Source organism: Megascapheus bottae, chromosome 5, assembly GCF_031878675.1.
Source record: "Megascapheus bottae isolate mThoBot1 chromosome 5, mThoBot2.hap1, whole genome shotgun sequence".
In the NCBI taxonomy this organism is placed as follows: domain Eukaryota; kingdom Metazoa; phylum Chordata; class Mammalia; order Rodentia; family Geomyidae; genus Megascapheus; species Megascapheus bottae.
Window position 1 is genome coordinate 35243257 of NC_143513.1, and position 23583 is coordinate 35266839.

At 32.9% G+C, this 23583-nt stretch overlaps 1 protein-coding gene across 1 annotated transcript in view; it reads left to right on the forward strand.

Annotated features, from left to right (window-relative positions):
* The window catches only part of Cacna2d1 (calcium voltage-gated channel auxiliary subunit alpha2delta 1), a 366878-nt gene that overhangs the window by 313147 nt on the left and 30148 nt on the right, over positions 1-23583 (forward strand). The window contains exons 16-24 of the mRNA XM_090332896.1: positions 2336-2413; positions 4457-4531; positions 4796-4870; positions 9767-9838; positions 10397-10468; positions 13398-13459; positions 19052-19128; positions 20962-21022; positions 22822-22919. Coding sequence (XP_090189022.1) covers positions 2336-2413; positions 4457-4531; positions 4796-4870; positions 9767-9838; positions 10397-10468; positions 13398-13459; positions 19052-19128; positions 20962-21022; positions 22822-22919 — 670 coding nt within the window. The remainder of the gene's footprint in view (positions 1-2335; positions 2414-4456; positions 4532-4795; positions 4871-9766; positions 9839-10396; positions 10469-13397; positions 13460-19051; positions 19129-20961; positions 21023-22821; positions 22920-23583) is intronic.

Here is a 23583-nt window from a genome sequence, read left to right on the forward strand (position 1 = left end):
AGATGCCGAAGTGTTGCAGAGGAAAAGGTTGCATAACTCAATAGGAATGTGCACCAGTGAATTTCATTTTGGGTACAAATTTTTGGATCTCTAGAGTTCTTTTTACAGATCACTAATACACTTCCAAAGGCTTAGCAAAGTTGAGCTTCCTTGAGCAATTTTTAAATTTGAAAATAACATGGAATAGTGGTTCAATATAGACTTAGGGAAAACTTAAATAATGTAAAAAGCAGTCAAAGTTCAAGAAAGTTATCATCCAGGAGCAGGTACTTGAAAAGAGTGGGGTGGGGTCTCAAGGAAAGTGGGAGATGAATGAAGAATGAGAATACAGTCAAGAATTCCATATATATCCCACAAAACTAAGACTGAGGAAAGGGATAGGAAGAAGGGATATGGGTGAGAACGTTGAAAACAGTAAAGTAGATCAAGATGCATGGTATTCATTAACTGCTTTGTTAAATGGCAATTCCTTTCTGCTACTAAGATAATAAAAGAAGCCAAAAGTAGTAGATGATTCCTTAACTCTATTTGTGGTCCAATATCTGCTATAAACAAACTAAGGGAGGAAAGGCTTATTCTGAGGCATTGTTTCCAAAGAGGTCAGTTGGCCTGGTGATTCTCGGCATAACATAAGGATAATAGGAGCATGTTGTTTTTGTTTGTTTCGATTTGTTTTTTTTTAAGGAATAAATTTTGAGAAAATTGCTTTTTTGTACAAAAATATGTGTGATTGTGAACTTGAGTTGTGATGGGAAGAAAGTACAAGTAGTTTATCAGTGTCATATGAAAATAATGAAGATCCTTGGTCCTGACCTCAGTTTCACAAGTCATGCAAAACCATCTTGAGCTTTTATCATTTTTTCTTTCTTTTTTCTTTTTCCTTTCCTTTCCTTTTTCCCCCTCCCTCGCTTCCTTCCTTCCTTCCTTCCTTCCTTCCTTCCTTCCTTCCTTCCTTTCTTCCTTCCTTCTTCTTTTCTTCTTTTCTTCTTTCTGTCTTTTTGTTGGGGAGGATTAGGGGTAGTGAGGCATTTTAGCCAGGGCTACCTTGCTTCATTAGAGAAACAGAGCAGCCCCCCTCCATCATTTTCCCTTTGGACATTTATGATGTTCAAATCACAACACAAGACTGTGCTCCTTTAGTTCACAAAAAAGGTACAAATTTGCAACCAGCCTCCTTGGTAGCACCTTGACTGACCTATCTCCTCATGGAAAGTCTTCCTGAAAGGGCTCACTTGTAACTCAAATGAAAACAAGTCAGGAACAGAGTTTGCTGTCCACCCCCCATCCTGACTCTCCTCCATCCAGTGGTTATTTATAATGGCTGTGGGCTGGCCAGAACAGGAGCTGGAGATCATAACACTAAGCATGTGCTGAAGAACATGGATGGGAAGGGAATTGAGAGACAGGAGGGAGTCAAGGCCTGATTCCTCCAAGGATTAATTCCTAGTGACCTATTCTTGTACATCGGTCCCACTTCTCAAAGGTTCCCAGGACCTCCCCAAACAGTAAAAACCGTCTAGGGTCCCCAACACATGAACAGGCTTTATAAACCATAGCACACATGCTCATGTACACACATGTACATACACACACACTTCAGATGTCAGTAATATTTTTTAAAGACTATCTCGATCTGTTCTCCATGGATTTATTAATATGAGACATCATCTACATATTGACCAATGACTGGACACTATTTCTGCTATGCCAAATGACTGTTTAGTCATATAGAAATTTTTTTTGTGTTTGCTGGTTTGCTGGTAGCATTCTGAACTGTTTATTCTGAGGGCTCTTTAGGAGTAACATTGGTTCTTTGAGACAGTATGTTTATATCTAGAATAGAATGTTTAAGAAGTGCAATATTAGCAGAATGTTTCCTCTGTATCATGTCATTCAGCTACTGTTTTTTACATAGCATAAAATCTCTGACATGAAAATTGATAAGAAGCTGCCAAAATTAATTTTAAGTAAACAATTGAAAATATTACTTTAAATTAATGGAAACCCCTGATACTTGATGTCCAGTCATTCAAACCAATAGACATGAGCAGAATTGTAAAGTGTTCTAGACTATGGATCATTCATTTGATTTGCTTCTTTTTTTTCTCTTACTTAAAATTATTTTCAGTGCTCACCTCGATGATTATTTTAGATGCTACAAGCTTCAACAGTTGACTCTCCATCCCCCTCCTTTTTTAAAATTTTACAAGAGTAGTTACTTTGGAGGCTCTTTGTAAAGTAATTGTAATCTAAAGTTTCAGATATCAAAGTCTAATTTAATAGGACAAAGTTTAAATTGTGGCATTCATTTGCTTTTCTCTCCATCTATTTTTAGGAACTGGGACTTGTCATTACTGGAACTCTTCCGGTCTTCAACATCACTGGCCAGTTTGAAAACAAGACAAACTTAAAGGTTAAAAGTTAATTGATAACATTCATAATAATAAATGATACAGTGTGACGTTAAAGCTCTATGTGGATAAGATATTGGGATAAAGGAATACTTACAGTGTAGTTCTCTTGTGAATACAGAGGTCACTGGATACAGCAGCTGTGTGATAACCACCTGGGAAAAAGGAAGTACAGTTCAAAAATTTCTGTTGCCTAAAATCGAGATTCAACCTAACTCTGACCTGATGAGAACATGAAGCTGGACACTGAGAATCATTATATGATGAATGGAAAATGCTTTATTAGCATTACAAATATGCTTGAGGTTTAGGGGAATTTATCATAAGACAACTCACCTTAAATCATGGTTATATTTTTATCAAGTATATATAAGTGTATCTTTCAGTTTCAAAAGATTTATTTTTCAGTTATAACTAAGGATTGGATTTATACTCCTTCCTTCCATTATCACAGATGTAAGAAATTTACTTTATGCATTTTATAAAAAATGTTGCTTTCAGTTGTACTTGAATATGATCGGTACTGTAGATTCTGCTCATTGAAAAGTTGTGGATGATAATTAGAACATCACATACTTTGCCAAGGACTTGTGATTTAAAAATGGATTTGCATGATGCAATGTGAAGACTTCGGAAGTTGAGATTATGTTTAATACTACACCTATTTTATAATGCAGGTGAAAATACAGATTTTAGAGTATATTTCTTTCCAAGTTAAAGTTTCTTTTTTTTTCTTTTTTAGCCAGTTCTGGGGCTTGAACTTAGGGCCTAGGCACTGTCCTTGGGCTTTTCTCAAGGCCAGTGCTCTACCACTCAAGCCACAGCACCACTTCCAGCTTTTTTCTATGTATGTGGATTCCAAGGAATTGAATCCAGGTCTTAGTGCATGCTAGGCAAGCACTGCACCACAATGCCAAACTCCCAATCCCTCCAAGTTAAAGCTTAACAAGCCTGTTGTATTTAAGCAGTTTGTTAGATTGAGCACTTTCTTTTAATATTTAGCTCTTCAAAACATTAGTTTTATCTCTTTGTAAGTCATTACCATTCTTAAATATCCTTGAGTTCTAAATATTATAACATAATGGAATAATTCTCTAAACTCATGTGTTTAAAACTTATGCTCTGGCTTGTGTATATTATTGCTTAACTTGGCTATTTTTGTAACTAATTCTAGTTTCCTGGAAAAGAATATTTTTTGTTGATATAACTTTTATTATCTACCATTTATCATTGATTGGTTAATTGACCCTAGGGCCAGTACTGGGACTTGAAGTTAAGGCATGGGTTTTTTCCGTGGGCTTTATTACTCAAGGCTAGCATTTGAGGCACAGCTTCACTTCTGGACTTTTGACAAATTAATTGGAGGTAATGGGCTTAATTGCTCAAACTCGCTTCAAACTGAGATTCTGAGTAGCTAGGATTAAAGTCTTGAGCCACCTGTACCTGGCTTGATATAATTTTAGTACTTACATAGTTTGAAATATTTTGTGACTATTGATTAGACTTTATGGTTTGTTTTGTACACATGATTGCATTATTTTATATGTGTAAGCTATCTTTAAAGCAAAATGTCAGCACACTATCCACTCTGTTTCTTATGGTGATGGTAATAGTAATTTACCACTGATATTCTCAGCTTGGAAGTAAAACTGTATGCTTGTTATTTAGATATTTTTAGAAGCTGTTAGCACAAATTACCAGAAATGTCTTGAGAACTTTATTAAGAATAATATCAAATGCTTTAAAATAATAAACAGAGGTAATATCTTCCTCAGAATCCAATATTTCCTTTTACTTTATTGGCCCATCTTTAAGGTAGACATTGATGTGGCATCTTATACAGTATACTACAAAGTTGGTCTACACACACACACACACACACACACACACACACACACACACAAACATGCACACATACCATGTATCTTTAAGCTAATTTAGAAATCAAATATTACCAGAGCAAGTAGATAAGGAGGTATGATAATTGTATATAAATATTTAAATAGTTGGCACCATATTCACTCTCTTATGGCATCTTGTTACAGAATCAGCTAATTCTTGGTGTGATGGGAGTTGATGTGTCTTTGGAGGATATTAAAAGACTTACTCCACGTTTTACAGTAAGAGGAAAATTAATTAATTTTATACCTTTCCTATTTTAGAACTTGTACTAACTTAATTTGCCCATGGAACACTTAAACATGTATCAAAATTATGCAGAACTAGCTTAACAAAGAAGCTGAATGTTAAAAATAATCTATAAAATGAGATGTAGTGATACTGATTACTTCTTCAGCATGCTATATAGTGGGCATTTAATAGATAAATTAATTTGATTTTAGATTGAGATGCAGACATCTCTAACGTATCTTGCTATTTTTCAGCTATGCCCCAATGGCTATTATTTTGCAATTGATCCTAATGGTTACGTTTTACTGCATCCAAATCTTCAGCCAAAGGTATGTGTATATTTTTTCTAGAGTGACTAGTGTTTTGTAAAATTAATAATTTATGTTTTGAAATTTACATGCCCATGGCATGTTTCCCCTTGCCTTCTTTTCTGATAGTTATTAATGCTCCCACCTCCCAGATTATACTTTTTCACTTTTGTTCAAGTTTCTAAAGATGACCAGTAAACAAAATAAAGAAAATGTATTCGACGGCCTTAGGAAATGGAAAATGTTTTTAATCAGTCTTAAAATTCCTTGATCTACTATTTTATTTTTAACCGTGATACCTTTTTAACCAAGATAAAATCTATATCTGTAAAATATTTCATTTATCTCCATTCAATTTTTGTTAATGCTCAAAAGAAGTGTTAAATTCAAAACATTTACAAGTAAAATTGGACAGAAATATTACATAATTGTAATTTTATATCACCAACTTTGAACATAACTCTCAATGCACTTTAAATCATGAAAGTTAATGGAAATGATGTCCTTTTACCTAGTTATAGATATCTATTTTTAGTGATATATTAGACAAGTGTTCACATACACATGTATGCATTAAGCTGTTAGATATATTTTGAATTAATAATAGTCATTGATAATGAGTATATATAACACTAACTGTAATTAAATTATTTTGGTATGTTAAAAAGTATTACACATCATAATGATTTTAGTTTAATTCTCATTTTGAAAGTTATTTTTAAACAAAATCTATCATGACATAAATATTAAGCAAACATAGCTGCTGATTATCCCATGCTAGTTAAGTATGTTAATTTTATAAAAGTTAACTATAGGGGCCGGAGTTTGGCCTAGTGGTTAAAGTGCATGCACGAGGACCCGGGTTCGATTCCTCGGTACCACATACATAGGAAAAAAAAAAAAAAAAAACAGCCAGAAGTGGTGCTAAGGCTCAAGTGGAAGAGCTCTAGCCTTGAGAAAGTCCAAGGACAATGCTCAGGCCCTGAGCTCAAGCCCAGGACTGGCAAAAAAAAAAAAAAAAAAAAAAGTTAACTATAGATTCTTTCACATTAGTAAACTATCATAGTTCCTTATATATTTCAAGGTAAATCATTTTAATATAATTAATCATCCCTATGCCTTTTGCTATTATTGAAATTTTTAGCTTTTAAATTTTCAAACAGTTGGAGAGTTTTTGCAATACTACAATTGGATTTTTTAATCTACTGTATTTTAAATTATACTCTCTTAACTAAATAAAGAAAATATTAAAAATTAGTCCATTAGCTTCAAACTGGATTTTTGGTCTTTAATCACTAAAAATATTTTTAGCATTTTCTCTTTTTTATTGACACATCACATGATACAAGTCAAATACTTTGAATTCGAATTATGTCCTTAATCTTGTCTCTGACCAAGGGACAAGCTAGAGCTCTTATTCATATTGCTATATAGGATGATGCATTACCATTTTTCTGTTGCTTCAGCCTATTGGTGTAGGCAAACCAACAATTAATTTACGAAAGAGGAGACCCAATGTTCAGGTAACTGTGTTGCAGGTAGTCTTAGTGGTGCTTTCCAATTTGCTAAATCAGAGTTGAGATGGAGCTTCTGCTCTTCAAGCTTATGATGAAAGAGATCTTTCCTGACATCAAGCTTCCAGAGCATGAGATGGACCTGCGCCGCATTTGTCAATAACTATTTTTTATTTTGGTAGAGGGTGGGGGGATGCGCTGGCTAACTAAAAATTGCTAAGCAAATGATTTAATTATAAGCAGCAATCATGATGGGATGGCTTCTAAGAAATTTTGTTATCAGATATTGTGAGATTAATATCAGTTTGAAGTGATCTTCAGAATTTGCTTGTAAAACTGATTTTTAAGTCTGAATAAAATACAATTCCTTTCTGATAATCTTAAGCTATTTCTTAAAATTATTTTCAATACAAGTGAGAAATTTCCCTTTAGCCAATTAAACATGTTCCAAATGTCAAATAAATACTGTGAATTTTTAGTTCTTGACAAACTCATTTTGAAGTTATCTTCTGTTCTATGAGGAACAACAAAAATATATGCATATTTCTGTAAACATTAAAAGTGAGCAAGATGTATTGTACTCATAAATTGCTTTACTGAATGGTAACTCTTGTAAAACTACTTAAAGATAACAATAAGATTATTAAGCAGAAGTTGAATTTTATTGTAGATTTTCTATGTAAGCCTCTATTTCTTCAAGGTAAATTGGCCTTATTGTAGAGAAGGTAGAGGACTACTACTATGGGAAGAGATCTTTACGGTTTGAGTTGGTAGAACTGATACCTAATTTGGTTCTACTGTTTTCCACATTTGTATCCTTCAACAATATCTATAGGACTTGAGTGCCATTAACCTAAAAACAGGAGAATTGAACTAATCATTGTTCTGTATCCTACATACAGAATTAAATAGATGGCATTCATGGAAGGCTTCATCTCCTGGGAATTGTGTTAACTTGGCCTCTGAGTAGTTTTAAAACTCTCGGGTAGTTCCAAAGTTCAGGAACATTGGAGTAGAAGAAAGATTTAATTCCATTCCAGCTGAATCTCATGTGAAAAAGTCCTCTTTTTTTTTTCTGTCACAGAAATTCAAGTATCCTTGATATCCTGTTTATTGATACTGCTTGCATGTTTCTTTTTTTGCATTATCTTAAGTTATACTTTTTTCAGTCATATACATTTTAGTAATTTTTTGTTTTTAAGCAACTTGTGCATGTAAATATAATAAAATAAGAAAAAATAAACAAACTGTATGATGGTTTGTATTATTTTTCTTCGAATGCTAAGGAAACCTGAATGGGAAACTAGCAACCACTTAAGAGTTCTCATTGGCAGGGTGCCAGTAGCTTAGGCCTAGCTACTCAGGAAGGTGAGATCTGAGAATTGAAGTTGGAAACCATCCTGGGCAGGAAAGTCAGTGAGATTCTTATCTCCAATTAATCACCAGAAAAACCAGAAGTAGTACTGTGGCTCAAATTGGTAGTGTGCTAGCCTTGAGTGAGAAAGTGCAGTGCAGAGTTTTCTATTAGGAAAACAGTTTTAAGTGTTATGATATTATAATAATATATTATAGGAATGCTGATTATTAATTATTTCAAATTCCTGTTTTCACTGATGCATTCTGCTTTTTGTTTCATATCCACAAAGATGTGGTCATGATTCCAGTTTTGCAAATGAGAACTATTATCTATTTTAAATAAAAAAAAAACATTGGACATTCAGGGACTAAAGGACTTTATCGATTCCTTTCTTAAATATGTCCTGATGCCTTCATACTGGAAGAAATTCCACTTGAATTTTCCAGTTCCAATGCTTATGATGAGTCTTTTAAAAGAAAAGCAAGTGGTTGCCAGGTTGCCACGACCAAATATTAGTTATGCCTTGACCTTTTTTCTTTCATGATTTGATTTATCTCTGTGTCTTTCTATGTTGGACTGGGACATGACCTGCATATTGTCGACTCCTCCTGAACATGCCTCATTCCTGCATGCTGTGTGGGTCTGCCTGTGCTATGCATTACCCATTGCATGTAAGATGAATATTCAGATTCTGTTTTCATTTCCTCATTTGCATTGGGTTGGTTTTGTTTTGTATTGTTTGTGGAAATTTTGATGCCAGCGTGGTGGTGTTTGTGTGAAGATGGTTTATTTCACTAGGCACTAAAAAGGCATCTTAAAACATTATATTGAGAGTATCCATTGTTAGGGGGACTTTGTAAGTTTTGTTTTACAAAAAGGTGGAAAAGGATACATGATAGTGGAATTTAATTATATAAATGAATTGAGGGATTTTCTATATTAGTGCTTTCTTCTACATTTCAAGTGAGTATTTTGCTGTAAAGCAAAAACAAGCCATCCACAATGTTCACTATTTTCACCTTTGCAAAAAAAATCAAGTACGTATTTTCCGTTCTCTACAATTCTCTGATTAATAGAATTCTTCTAATCAGTGAATACTTCTTCCATTACAAAAGACATGAAAGATTATATTTTTAACTGCAAAATTTTTATACCTAAAAACCCATATGAAGCAAGCACTGATTACTTGATTGGGATTACTCCTTGAAGGAATGGTTCTGTCATCATGAAAAAAATCACATGTCTCCTATAGTCTGTCATTCTATATCTAAGTTGGATATGCTTCATTTAAGTATATTTTTAACCCGTTGGGAATGTCTTGGGAGGCTTATTGTAGAATTGTATTTACAGAAGATTTCAAATCTGAAAATGTTAAAATTTCAGTGATTTTTGTACTAACCATGGTCTTCATTTGTTGCTATTTTATAGTAAACTATCAGCTTTGAAAAATAGCTATTGTAGTAAATATTTGAAAACTTAGTTTATGAAATTTCATGTTGTATGCATCTATTAAGGTTTTCTTATTTGGAGTACTTTGAGATACCTGATATCATTACATAACAAGTATTACAATGGGGTTTCATATATTTTGTTTATTCATCAAGTAGTCTCATTTTTGTATTATAAGAATGATAATAATATTAGTTAAATTACTTTAAGTTGAAGTATTGTTTGATGCAATTTTACAAGTGTGTAATATGTCCTGTTACACAGCGAACATTGATATACCAGTGCAAAAAGGTGGTGGTTGATGTTAAAATTAAAAAAAAAATGCTCAGTGAAACTAGAATTTATTTCTAGGTGGGCTCCAGTTGAAATAACTGATTTCAATTGATAATATTTAACACTTTGCTAGCTGAACTTAAAGCTAACTTCTAGTTTTGGTTACTTAGTTTCATATACATATAGAAGCAAAAATTGCATGCATTATTCATGTGTTTTAGGTAGGTATTTTTAACAGAGTTAATTTTGTATTTAAATACCATTCTGTGGGTCACGTCCTGTAATAAAGTTATATATACTTAAATATTATTGTCTTCTATGTAGAACCCCAAATCTCAGGAGCCAGTCACTTTGGATTTCCTTGACGCAGAGTTAGAAAATGATATTAAAGTCGAGGTGAGTACATTCAGGATGAAACACAACCTCAAGTCCAACACTGGATTCTTCCATTTTACAAATATCTGATATAGTTATAGCATGGAGATAATCCTAGGCATCCTGCTCATAGACATAAATGTTCACATTCAAAATTTCCTGGATCCTGCTCTGTCTTCATCCCCCAAATCAATTCTATGAAAAGGAAAAAAAAATTGAGTGTGGTCTTAGTGATTTTTTCCTTCTCATTTAACATGTTTTGTCAGTGGTAGATGAGGTTTAGAGGAGAGAGGGATGAATGGAGAGAGGCAGGGTGGACAAATGCAGTCATAATATTCCATGTACATACATGAATATGGAACTAGGTAACTTGAGGGGAGATTTGGGTAGGAGAAATGTAAGAGAATGATGGAAGTGTTGACATTCATTAAGGTTGTACTCCAACTGATGTTGCGAATGGAAGTCTCTGTGTACAACTACTGAAAGATAATAAAAATTATTTAAAATATCTATTTTAGATATAGTATAACTCTTTTCATGGAAAAGGGTTCTTGGAATAAATTACTCATTTTCCTTTAGATTCGAAATAAAATGATAGATGGAGAGAGTGGAGAAAAAACCTTCAGAACTCTTGTTAAATCTCAAGATGAGGTAAGAATTAATTCAAGCTCATAATTATTATCTAGTAAAATTGATTTGTGTTGGTAATATGAATTTTTCTATTATTTTAATATTTACTTATGAACAGGGATATCTTTAATGACAATAGTCCCTTATTTCTCAGGGCACTTCTTTAACTGGAAAGTTTCTTTAGGATTTTTTTTTTTTTTTGATACTAGGGTTTAACTTTTGCCTTGGCTGACTCTATACCATTTGAACTATGCTTTACAGTCATACTTCCTCTTATGTTAGGGGTGAAGTTACATGGCCTTTCCTTCCTGAGCTGGTTTTTAACTCTGATCCTCTGGATCTTAGGCTCCTGAGTTGTTAGAATTACTACCGTAAGCCACTAGTATGTGGCTAAGATCTTTTTAAACTATTTTTTATGAAATAAAGTTGTTTGAGCTTTTTATTGTTTGCCTATATCATTAGCAATATACTCTTTAAAAGTTATCTTTGAAAGCTGTGTTCATGCTTAGATGGCTTGCCATAAGTCATTGGGCTGAGAATGTGGCTGAGTGAAAGACGCCTTGTCTAACATGCAAAAAAACGTGGGTTGCAATGGAAGTGATCAAAATTTCAAAGTTATGTTTAGTAACTGTATTATGTTACTTGATTCACTTATATAGATATTCTAATTATTATGGTCCACATATTTTGTCATTTTAGCTTTTTCTGATTTGATTTATCTCTTTTTACTGGTTTTTAAATTAACTTTATTTATTTTTGTTTATGTGGTACCAAGGAATAGAACTCAGGGCCTCATGCATGCTAGGCAAGCATACTACAACTAAACCCTCCTCCTAGACCCACTCTTTACTGTTTGTATGCCTTATTTTTCTCCTAGTAAATCTGAAATCCATGTAACAGCCAATCCCTACTTTGAATAACCATTGAACTATATAGTAAACTTACATTGCTCAAAATATGCAGCAGAGACTTAGGTATGAGCAGAGTACCTATCCATCTTTAAGCATATAGAGAATAAAAGTAGACATTTCTTCATTTGGACGGCCCCAAAATATGGAAGACTCAAAATGTTGTACATAGCAGTTCAAGTTTTTATTTAGCATTCATATCAACAATGGGATTTGAACTTAAGAGTCTTGTGTTTACCGAGGCTGTAACTGTACTGTTTGTCACTGTGGGGTTTTCCAGAACACAGAGGACTATAATTATTTTATTAAAATAACACCTCTAGTCGCACAGTGGTAACTCATGCCTGTAATCTTAACAACTCTAGAAGCCGAGATGTCTTTCTTTTCTGTTTTCCTTTTTCTTTCCTTTTTTTTTTTTTTTCGGATCTTGGGCTTGAATTCAGGGCCTGGCCACTGTCCTTAGACACTTTTTGCTCAAGGCTAGTGCTTTACCACTTGAGTCATAGAACCATTTTTGACTTTTTCTGAGTATGTGGTACTAAGGAATCGAACCTAGGACCTCGCGCATGCGAGGCGAGCACTTTACCAGGCTATGTTTTCAGACTGAGTTGCTTTATTGTGACTCAAACATAGCAAAAGATTATGATTTCAGTTATTAAAATTGAGGAAATGATTTGATATTTTATTTCCTAATTTAATAGCTTTAACTTGTTGGACAACACAAGTCTGTCATTTCTTATTATGAATAGTAGTAAGTACAGTCTTAAATTTTTTATTAATTTTATCTGCCCATAAACCTCTTAATTCTGTTTCGCCCCTTTTAATTCAACATATACATACACACACACATGAACAAGACATGACAATAAGGTATTGAACATAATGCCTAACACTAAATAATAGTTCTGTAAATGTTATCTTAGTGAGAGTGATAAATCAAACTAAAAAAAATTTAAAATTCATATTTGCCACCCAATAGAAGGAAGATTCACTATTCATCAAGTTATTTAGCTCTAAGATTCTTTTTCCTAATGGATTTAATGTTTGTCTAATCTTCAATGACACTTACTAATTAGCTTCTTATATTCAGAATTTCAGAGGTGGTTTAACAGTAATATGTGACTGAATATAGAGAAGTAAGATTGTGACTGAATATAGAGAAGTTGATTATATTTGCTTTCTACTATAATAATTTGCTCTTACATATACTCAAATGTGGAAATATTTGAGTCTTGTCCAATATTTCATAGTCCTATTTCATTATTAATGGTTTTAAGAAATGATGCTTTCAACATTTTAGAATGAACTATTAATTAAGCTTTTATCCTGCTAAGTTCTATATCCTTCATAAGCACTATATATGTACATGTGAATATTAAATCAAAATTTCTTTAAGCAATTAATTTGTACCAAAAACACAAATAATTCTAATATAAAACAGAACTTTTCAAAAAAAAAACAGAACTTTTCAGAGTGCAAAATACTAGTAGAACAAGAAGAAAAATGGAGGAGAAGAAAGATAAATGTAGACAAAATTTATGGACACATGTGAAAAGGAAACAATGAAGTTTGTTGAAACTGCTTCTAGAAGGGATGAAAAGGAAGATGATGAAGGGACAAGTCTACTTATGGAAATTTATATTCATATATGGATGTAACAAGATGAAACTCCTTTGTACATCTAAGTCATGGTAAAGTAAAAATGTCAGAGAAAGTATCATTTGTGTACTTAGTGTGTTCTATAATTTTACTTCACACACATATGTAACAGAATAAGTGCATAATGTAATATATCATTCATTTGTGTATAAGATGGACTACAAGATTTAGAAGATAGTATTACAGACTTGAGTTGTAGCTCAAATAGTATGGCACCAGTATAAGCCAAAAAACCAGAGGGTAAGGCCTTGGGTTCGAGCCTCAATACCAGGACAAAAATTATTAATGATAATTTAATTACAAAATAGCTCTACTCTTCATAGTAAACTACACGGATAAATGTGCGTACATGTGAAGGTAATAATAATAACTTTTTTTTCTAGAGATATATTGACAAAGGAAACAGGACATACACATGGACACCAGTCAATGGCACAGACTACAGGTAATTAATGATAATAAAGACTTTACTGTCTTTTTAACCTCAGTAGCCAATTTTAATGGTTGAATATTGTCTTTGTATTTTTATAAACTAGTTTCAATATAATATTCAGTAGATAACATGAAAGTTTACTAGAAGCAGGATACTAGTGGCACATGCCTGTAATTCTAGCTACTCAAGGGCTGAACTCTGTAGATTGAGGTTCAAACCAGCCTGGGTAGGAAAGATTGTGAAATTCTTATCTTGAATTAATTACCAAAAATGCCAGAAGTGGTGCTGTGGCTCAAAATGTAGAGCTCTAAACTTGAGCCAAAGATGTTCAGTGACAGAACTCAGTCCCTCAGTTCAAGCCCCAGAACTTGCAAAAAAAATTACTAAAACGTTTTTTATAGGACAGAAAGATGGAAAAAAGATAGCAATATAAAATTAGAAACAAATCTATATGACATAAATATACATACTTTGAATGATTACCTAAATAATAACTTTTGACAAAATCTTCATAATAATTTGTATTTATTACTTCCTTTGAAGTAATAAAAGTGACTTAAGCCACTTTTAAGTCACTTTTAAGTCATTTAGCTTACATTACACTGAGTTGCAAATTAACATAAAGTGTATTTCCTTACTATGGTAATTGACATAAAATGTTTAATTGTTCTTATTTACTCCCTACAAAATAGAAGTTCAGTGACATCTAGAACCCTTCCATTGGCTGGGCCATGGAAAACTATACAGCTCTAATATTCAGTAATCTTTTTTTTGAAATACAGTCTCTTCAAATATATTGGTATATTCCTTTCCTTTCTTGGCTATTAAGAAAGCTCACTGCTTTCCCTGCGATCCTCTTTACTTAACCCTGAGGTTCATGTGAAAATAAGCTCTCTTTTTATAGTTCCTCCTCCCTCCCCCACCTCTCTCTCTTTGCAGTTTCTACTTTCACATTGGCCAGTGTTACTCAAACTTTTGCCCTTGAAATTTCCCATGAATACCATCGGATTAACTACATTGTGCTCTTTACCACTCATTCTAAACACTGCTACTGCTCAGCCTCAGGATCTTTGAACCTGAAGTCACTTCTCTTTAAAAGGATTTTTGCCAAGTAGTTACTTACTGACACCCTCATCTTCAAGTTTTTATGTGCTTTTCCTCTTCTTATAAAGACCTTTTCACACAATCTTATTGAAGTATTAATTGCCTTACTACACTCCTTGTCTCCCTCCTCTACTTTGCATTTTCTATAACACATCACAATTTGTCATTATACCCTTTCCCCCACTTCATCTACATAGAGATTTATTCCTGCTATTTATCATTTGTTTTCTTTCAGTAGAAAATATTAAAAGAGCATGGGATGTTTCCTCCTTCATTTATGTCTGAATTATCAGCTTTTTTAATATATTTTTATTGTAATTAATAAAGGGATTACATGATATTTGCCATATAGAAGGTGCATTAATTCACATACATTGATACCCTTTCACATGTCTTGGTACCCTTTACCCTCCTCCCCTCCGTCCCCCCCCCCGAATTATCAGCTTTTAAGAATTACCAATTTCTAATATGTAGTAGGATTGCTACAAAATTGTATACAATTACAAGAGTTTAATTTCAAGAATTTAAAGGTGTTTTTTTGTTGTTTGTTTTTTATTTTATTTTATTTTTTGTCAATTATGGGGCTTGAACTCTGGGCCTGCGCACTGTCCCTGAGCTCTTCAGCGGAAGGCTGCTGCCCTACCCATTGGCCTGGGTGTTGTCCCTGAGCTCTTCAGCTCAAGGTTACTGCCCTACCCCTTGAACAACAGCACCACTTCCAGTTTTCTGGTGGTTAACTGGAGATAATAGTCTCACGGACTTTAGTGGCCGAGCTGGCTTTGAACTGTATTCCTTAGATCTCAGCCTCCTGAGTAGCTAGGATTATAGGTGTGAGCCACCACACCCAGCTTTGAAGGTGTTTTTAATCTACCTGTACTTGTCAAATGATACAATGATGTAAGAAACTTGGCTGAAAGAATAAAACCTGATATGGATAGGTTCTTTTTCTTTTTCTTGTTCCTCCTAGCTCTTCAGAGTGCACACGTAGACTTTTGGAGCTGGGGAGAGGTGGCTAGAATATCAGGGAAATTGCACTATATTGTTTCCACAGAGCTTGTCTCCTCTTGTTGCTAAAAAGGCAAATTTAGAAGGAGGAGATGGTGCAGTGTTGAAGTCATGCTATTCTACATGATAGTTCCTCAGCTGTATGATTTAGTTAGAAGTAACAGAAGGACTATATTAATTATTCAACTAATTCACATCTATAAATTTCTGTCTTTAACTTTTACATACCATTTCTGTACATTTTCACAATCTTTGATTATTGTCATTTTTCAGTTTTTGAATACAGCTATGAAGACATAGGAGGAAAAGGGACATTTGAGAACCTTTGTTCTTTAAAGATGATTTTATTATTCAGAAGTATTATATGCACTGTTTGGAAGTGTATTCTTGCTTCTGTTTATCAGAGAAAAAATATCCGAATTAGAAACACTGCATCCTTTTACTTTGGCAATGAGGCAGCTGTGAGATGATTACTTTGACATCCTAAGACCCTTTAGGTGTTGTTTACTTCCATTACAATACATTTTGATTGTGTTTATAATTGATTTAAAATTACATTATTAAACTCTTTCCCTTATATGTACAAAATGATATCCACAGTGTCACCAAGATTGTTGTGATCTTTTTTCTTAAGTTTAATTTTTCTCCTTATTAACAGAAATTTAATTTGTATTTTCAAAGCTGATATACACTTCACACATTCTCAGCCCAGCCTGGCTGCCCTGTCATTTCTGGTATTCTTTTGATGCATATTTTACTCTTTTCTGAAAAGACCCACCTTCCTCACTTCATATATTTTCCTCACATCTTCCCTTCCTATTTTTCTAGCTTTAAAATCCTTAAACTAATTCTAGTCCCATTTTAATTATTTCCTTGACCCTTTTCACAAATTCACAAATAGTAATTTGGACCAAAATTTCACATTTAACCTGAAGGAGTATGTTCCTTCTGATTGAATGAGATCTCAAATTTCAGACAGCTGGTTTCTGTCTTCTCAAACTGATCAAGCTTGTGTATTGTATTTTGAAATACCATAACAAATCATTTGATTGTGTGTTTTCTCTATATATCTTTTTTAATGAAGAGCAAGCTTACTTTCGTGGACATTAACGACTAAGTTGAAATTTAGAATATATCCTATTTAACCTAGTTAACTATACTTATGTGAGCCACAGAAACATTGTATGGCCTCAATGGGTAGTCATTCATTTTATTACACTTGACTGTAATAGGAAATCAATCATCTTTATCTATTGGTTTTATATGTAATGAAAAGACAATATTTCATATGACAAGATTCTGGGACTGATTCTTGTTTGTTAATATATGAAAGAAACAACTGTAGGCTTTAGTTGAAAAAATAAGTATAGCTGGTGTTCTTTAGAGTTGTTGTGGCAGTGAATAATATCAGTCTTATAGGCCAGCACAATATGATTTTATATCCCAATCTTGTTGCCTCTATTGCGGTCCTCATGGGTTTCACACTATTTTTGTGTGTGTGATCCATGAGCTATAACCCTAGGTTTCAGAGTGACAGTGTCTCAGTCACATGATGAATGTTATTGGTTTTAATTATAAGTTTCTCTTAGCAATAAATGGCGATGGAGTGATAAAAATATCCTAATTTCCCTTGAGAGAAATTTGTTGGAGACAGTCTTCAAATGCCTAGTAGTTCTGCTCTCCATTTTATAAATGGCAAGTGAAACGTTAAAGGTCATCTTGCTTTCAGACTGATTGCATTGCTTATTTTAATTTTTATTTCTACTTCTATTTGAAGTTATTGATAAGATGAATGCAGAGTTTTTCATTAACTCTACATTACATTTTATTTCCCTGACCTTTTCTGATAAGGAAAGTCTATGAATTGCTTAATGGTAGCAAAAGATGTGGGAATTGGAGGTAACAAGCTTCAACTCATTTTTTATCTTTTCTGTATAATTAAATTTTTACAAGTAATTTATTTTATGTTCCTAAAAAAGAAAAAAAATGAAAACGTATACTCTATCTTAGTCTATACATAGCATTCAATGAGAGTGTATATTAGATTTTGATCTTCAAAGCTGGGAATACAGAGGTTTGAGTCATTTAAATGATTTACAAAATATCAAAGAACACCCAAATTCCTAGAAATGCAAACCATTCGACCAGAATCACTAATATTGGGGTAAATGGTGAAACTGAGTATCCAGTGGCACAATTGGTGATGTCAGAGATCTTTTTGTGAGACATTGCATTACTGTAGTCATATTTTTCACCCAGAACTGAGTAGCTTTCTTCTATTTTAGGAGCAGAAAAGTTTACTTGCAATGGCAAATGGGAATATAGGCTCATTAGAGGTGTCTCACTTGAGTTTTAGCCATTGTGAAAAATTACATATATATATATATATATGTATATATATATATATATATATATATGCTACAATTGGATTCTTGGGGACTACTGGATTGTTTAACAGTTCTAAATATTATGTGTTTTACTGACTAGACATTCCAATATAAATAAGGTTATCTGCTTGACAACTTTTTATTTTGACCAATTAATAAGGTTAGGCATGTTTAGCATTCTTTGTTTTCTGACCTGTCCTAAAAGATACACTCAAACTCTTCCATTTAAGACTCTTACCACGAGATTGATTAGACCCAAGGGCTTTGTAAACTATGGAGCTGAAGATATCTTTCCTGTTGTTCATGATAAATCTACTTAATTGTACGGGATATCCAAAGTACATTTGTACAACTAGTCTTGCAATTATGTAAGAGGCAATGAAACACACAAGATAATCCCTACATTAATGTTATAAAAAAAATATCTGAATTTGCCCTTCAGCAAACAAGGGGAATTTGCCTAAGCATCTGAGTTTTAAAATAGTACGTATTTACTCCCTCAAAAGAATACATTCCTAGATCTGGGAATGTGGCACAGTGGTAGAGTGCTTGACTAGCATGCATGAAGCCTTGGATTTGAGTCCTCAGTACCACATAAACAGAAAAGGCTGGAAGTGGAGCTGTGGCTCATATAGTGGAGTTCTGGCTTTCAGTACAGAAAGGCTCCAGGACAGAGCCCAGGCACTGAGCTCAAGCCCCAAGACCAGAAGGAAAAAAAAAATCCCAATGTCTGTAATAGTGCAAAACTAACAATAATTCTTCCATTTGTGACTTTTCTTTGAAAAATATACATGATATATTAATGAGAGAGTATCCGAAATGGAAGACAGTAGGGAAACTAAAGCTTTCCTTAGCTAATTCATGGTTGCTTTAGGTAGTTTATTTTCCATGTCTCTTGATTCTCTACCCTTTAGAGGGCTATATGGCTACATGGTAAGAACATAATTAAGTACTCTATTTGCAGAATTCATTTTCTTGTCAAAGCAATATGTCCTTTCCTTCTTATGAGGAAGACCTTTGGATTTTCCCATAATCTTGATGTGGCATTTTTTAAGTTATGTTTCATTTTTGTTTGTTTGTGTTTATGCTTCTCTTGTTTCTATTGCAGTTTGGCCTTGGTATTACCAACCTACAGTTTTTACTATATAAAAGCCAAAATAGAAGAGACAATAACTCAGGCCAGATGTAAGTACTGTGAAAGCAACTTCAGGGTCTCTTTGTTATCTCTTAGTCTCAGATGTTTAGATACGTCTAGATTTTGGAATATCCAAGGCTTACACATTTTAGTAGGTGCTGTTAACCAATCTACAGCAATGATTCTAACCCATTCCAAACATGCAAGGAACAAGAAATATTCTACATGGATAGAATATATGCAGGTACTCCAGTCTCACTGGCAGTTCCCACCACCCTTCCCTGCCTTGCTATGTGCTTGTAGAATCATTGCAACACTGTGTCTTCTTTCTGTTGCTGTCATTTTAAGGGTCCGCTAGCTTGTGTGAAATGTTTTAGATGCTAATTATCAACATGGTTTTTACTCATGGCACTGTGCAAGTAAAACTTTTCCTTTTCTTGTCTTTCCTTTTCTTCTTCTTTTTTTTTCTCCTTTGTGCATTTGGCCAGAATGATATTGTGCTTGGCAACTAACTTCTTTCCATAATCAAATCGATGTCTCAGTAACTTAAATGGATTCGTTTTTTGAAAGCATCATTTAGAATGTGGAGTAATTATGAAAAACGGTAGTGCATATTTCAAGCTATTGTTAATGCTTATTTTGTTGGGTCAACTAGATTGTGTAAAGTGACCATCATATCCTTTGTACTAAAGGACATTAAAATTAACAGTCTAAAATTCTTCTGTTAGAATTAAACAAAAAATCCAAATCTGATGTAGTTTTTACATTTGACTTCAAAGTAAACTAGTTTTATTCATTTCTGCCAGTTTTTTTTGTTGTTCAGCAGACCTAGTATGCCTGATACAATTTAAACTATAATTTATATTTGCATTTTCACATAATAGATATGATGGTCCTTTAACAAGCAGTGATTTTGCATGCACTAATACTTAGTAAAGGAAGGGATGAATAGTGAGTCTCTGGTGATTGGAAAGTGATTCTGTTAGTTCATAAGCTGACGTCATTAGTATTTTACCTGCCTTTGACGCTTTGCCAAACAAACCTTTGAAATAACCTCAGTATTGAGGGTAATGTAGTAAAATTGCCAGACATATCTTCCAGCCTTCAAAACTATGTGTCTTTCTTTTCAGACTACGGGTGTATATAAATGAACCTTTGATCTATGCACAATATTTTTATTCAAGGAAGGCATTGAATAAAATATTGTTTGTGACCCCCTTTGCTTTACCCTCTTCTTTTTGTTTCCCTGCTTTCTCTTTCTGATGGATTTACAGCAAAAAAGGGAAAAATGAAGGGCAAGTATTTTCTTGTTGCTCAATTTCTTTCTGTTTAGTACATTTGACATTTCCACCAATATTTCCATTCCTATTGGATCTTATCCTCTTTGCTTCTCATTTCCTAGGTTTTCCTCTATGAACACTGACACATAAGCAAAACATGAGGGAAAATATGTTTTCATATGCAATTCACTTCACATATCTAATATAAAGAATGCTACTAACTCACTAAGTGTACTAAAATGTTTATTGAAAATATTTTCTTTATCATGTTAGTATATTCTTTTCTATTGATAGTTTGAATGTAATGTTTCATAGATATTAATCTCTTTTCTAAACAAGTAGTTGTATGGCTAGTAAATCAACAACATTTTGTCAGCTATATCTGTTGTAATAATAAAGTTAATCCACGCTATAATTTTATTATCATATTGGGAAGCATTGAGAACCTAATAGTTCTTTTTATTTGTTGTTTCAAGTTTTGGATGTAAGTAGTCTTTTAATTTTTCTTATTAGATACTCTTTCCAATGTCTTCATACTGTCATAGGTGCTATTAGATGATATATTCTGTATTGATCATCTAATATTGAACATTGTCTTCACAGATTCCGAAACCCTGAAGCCAGATAATTTTGAAGAATCTGGTTACACATTTTTAGCACCAAGGTTTGTTTTGTTTTGCTGTTCATTGTTGTAACTTGAATCGCTAGGTAAAGTCTTCAAAAAAAATTCTCGATACAGAGAAGACTGTTCTTGGTTAATTCTATGTCAGAGTATGCAGTAGAAGTGAAAATGAATATAGAACAGGACAATAGAGTGGCCTGTATATTCGTTGTAATATTTGCTTAGCTCTGAATACCAGACAGTGTGCTAAGTCATTTTTGCAATGATAAATACAACATATGTAGGCTTTGAACTTGTGGAACGCACACACACACACACACACACACACACACACACACAAAACATTTGTATATTTACAATCAATTCTCTGTGAAAAAACACATTCAAATATACCATATGTAAAGTATGTGTATTCATATGTGCAAATAGGTAAACATAGATGTGTATGAATGTATGTATCTCTGTATATATGTGTGCATATATGTAAATGTCGGTAATGCTTTATTTCATAATCTCAATTAATGTTTACTATTTAACCTCATAATAATAACTTAGTCTTCTGAAACTGGCACTTTTGTTTCAGTCCTGAGTTTTGAATTCAGAACCTGGAAATAATCCCTGATCATTTTGCTCAAGGCTAGCACTATATCACTTTATCTACAATTGTACATCTAGATTTTTTGGTAGTGTATTACAGGTAACAGTCTTATAGGCTTTCCTGCATAGGAGGTTTTGAACCAGAGTTGTCAAATCTCAGTCTCCTGAGTAGCTATGATTACAGGTGTGAGCCAGTAGAACTGGGTGGAAAACAAATTTTAATATAATTTATTGTCTTATAAAATTTACATATTAACATTATTCATTTTATTTTCCCATTTAATCTCCTTTCTCCTCTGGTACTATAATTTTTAGCTTATTCTATGTTTGTAAAATTATTTGAAAGTATTCAGAACTCAGTGTTCTTTGTTTTTATTTACTTCTTCAACTTTTGTCCTAAACTACTTAGCAGTTTATGTTAAAATGAAAATAATTTCTGTTTATCCAAGCTAAATTATTTTATAAAAGCTTTTGTAATTTTTTCACATTGTTCATAAAGATATTACTCCTTAGAACCTAAAGAGAACTTATAAAAATTATTCTCAGTAACTGTTATTTTTGCATAATCAAATTTCTAAATTTTGCTTCATATTTTCTAAATGTTCCAAAACAAAATCCCTCAAATGACTGAATACAGAGAATAACTTGTCAATATTAAGCTTTCTACAACTCAGGAATGAGAACTATTTGCAAATAGATAAAACTATGTTATGTTCATCCATAAATTGTAAATATACTAATTCTCAACAAGAAGTTAACATCATACTTTCTATGCATATATCAAAGTAGAGCATTGAGATATACTTAAGTATTCTCACAAGGATGAGGGAGACTGATAGAGATGAGATTAATAGGCATGGCTGTGCCAGAAAGAACTCCTAAGTATATCAATAAAATATTTTAAATTAACATAACAAGTAAAAATATTTTAGTGAATATTTACATTTGCTTCAGTCTTTTTATGGAAACTATGAAATCTTTATAATTGATACGAGTTTAGTAAGTATGAGAAAACCTACTATGTATTGAGGGTTAATTCACCAGATATTGGACATCTCATATACATTACCTGTAGCTACCTTGCCTACTCCTGACATATTATTCTGTTCTTGTAGAGATGAAGCAATTGATATAAGCAAGAAGTTCATTCACAGTCATGGAGTAATAAAAAATAATAAGTGATTTTAATATTCTACTTTCTCTGGAACCATCCTAACATCATAAAATGTGCTTTTCTTTTTCAGAGAATACTGTAGTGACCTTAAACTATCAGAAAATAACACTGAATTTCTTTTAAACTTCAATGAGTTTATTGATAGGAAAACACCAAACAACCCATCATGTAAGTGTGCAGTATTTTTCAATGATTGCTGCAGTGTGCCTGAATCCATAGCCATCAAACCTTATGGTCTTTTCATATTATATGAGGTTCCTATTAGTAAATTGGCTTATTTATTTTATGTATTAAAATGGTAAGTTGTAACCATTTGATCTTTAATCTTGCATGTTAAAACCATCCGGCCCTTCATTTTACATATTAAAGATGTCAATATTTTTCTTAATTGAGATTCAAATTTTGAATGTAAAGTAACAGATACGTGTATGAAGTTAAATGCAAATAGAATATTCTCACAACAGCTGCACTCAAATTTAGGAAATTGAGTTTTAAAAGTTTTTTTCAAGATTGCTTGTTGCATTGCTCCAGTTATATGGAGAAAAATGGATACATTTTATAAATTCATTTATATCTTCCAATTTATCTGAGTTTTATACAAAGCAAAACAAAATCAATCATCTTTCTGTTTGAACTACTTTGATTACAATCAACTTTGTATCTCAAAACTGCAATCAAAGAAACAATTCAAGTAAGAATATAGCAAGTTAATTAATAACATTGTTAATTATTCCATTAAGTTGGATATAAAAATTATGAAATTATTTCATTCTCCTTTCCAAGGTAAGTCTATCCTAATTATTTACTGTAGAAATATCATGGAAAATTACAA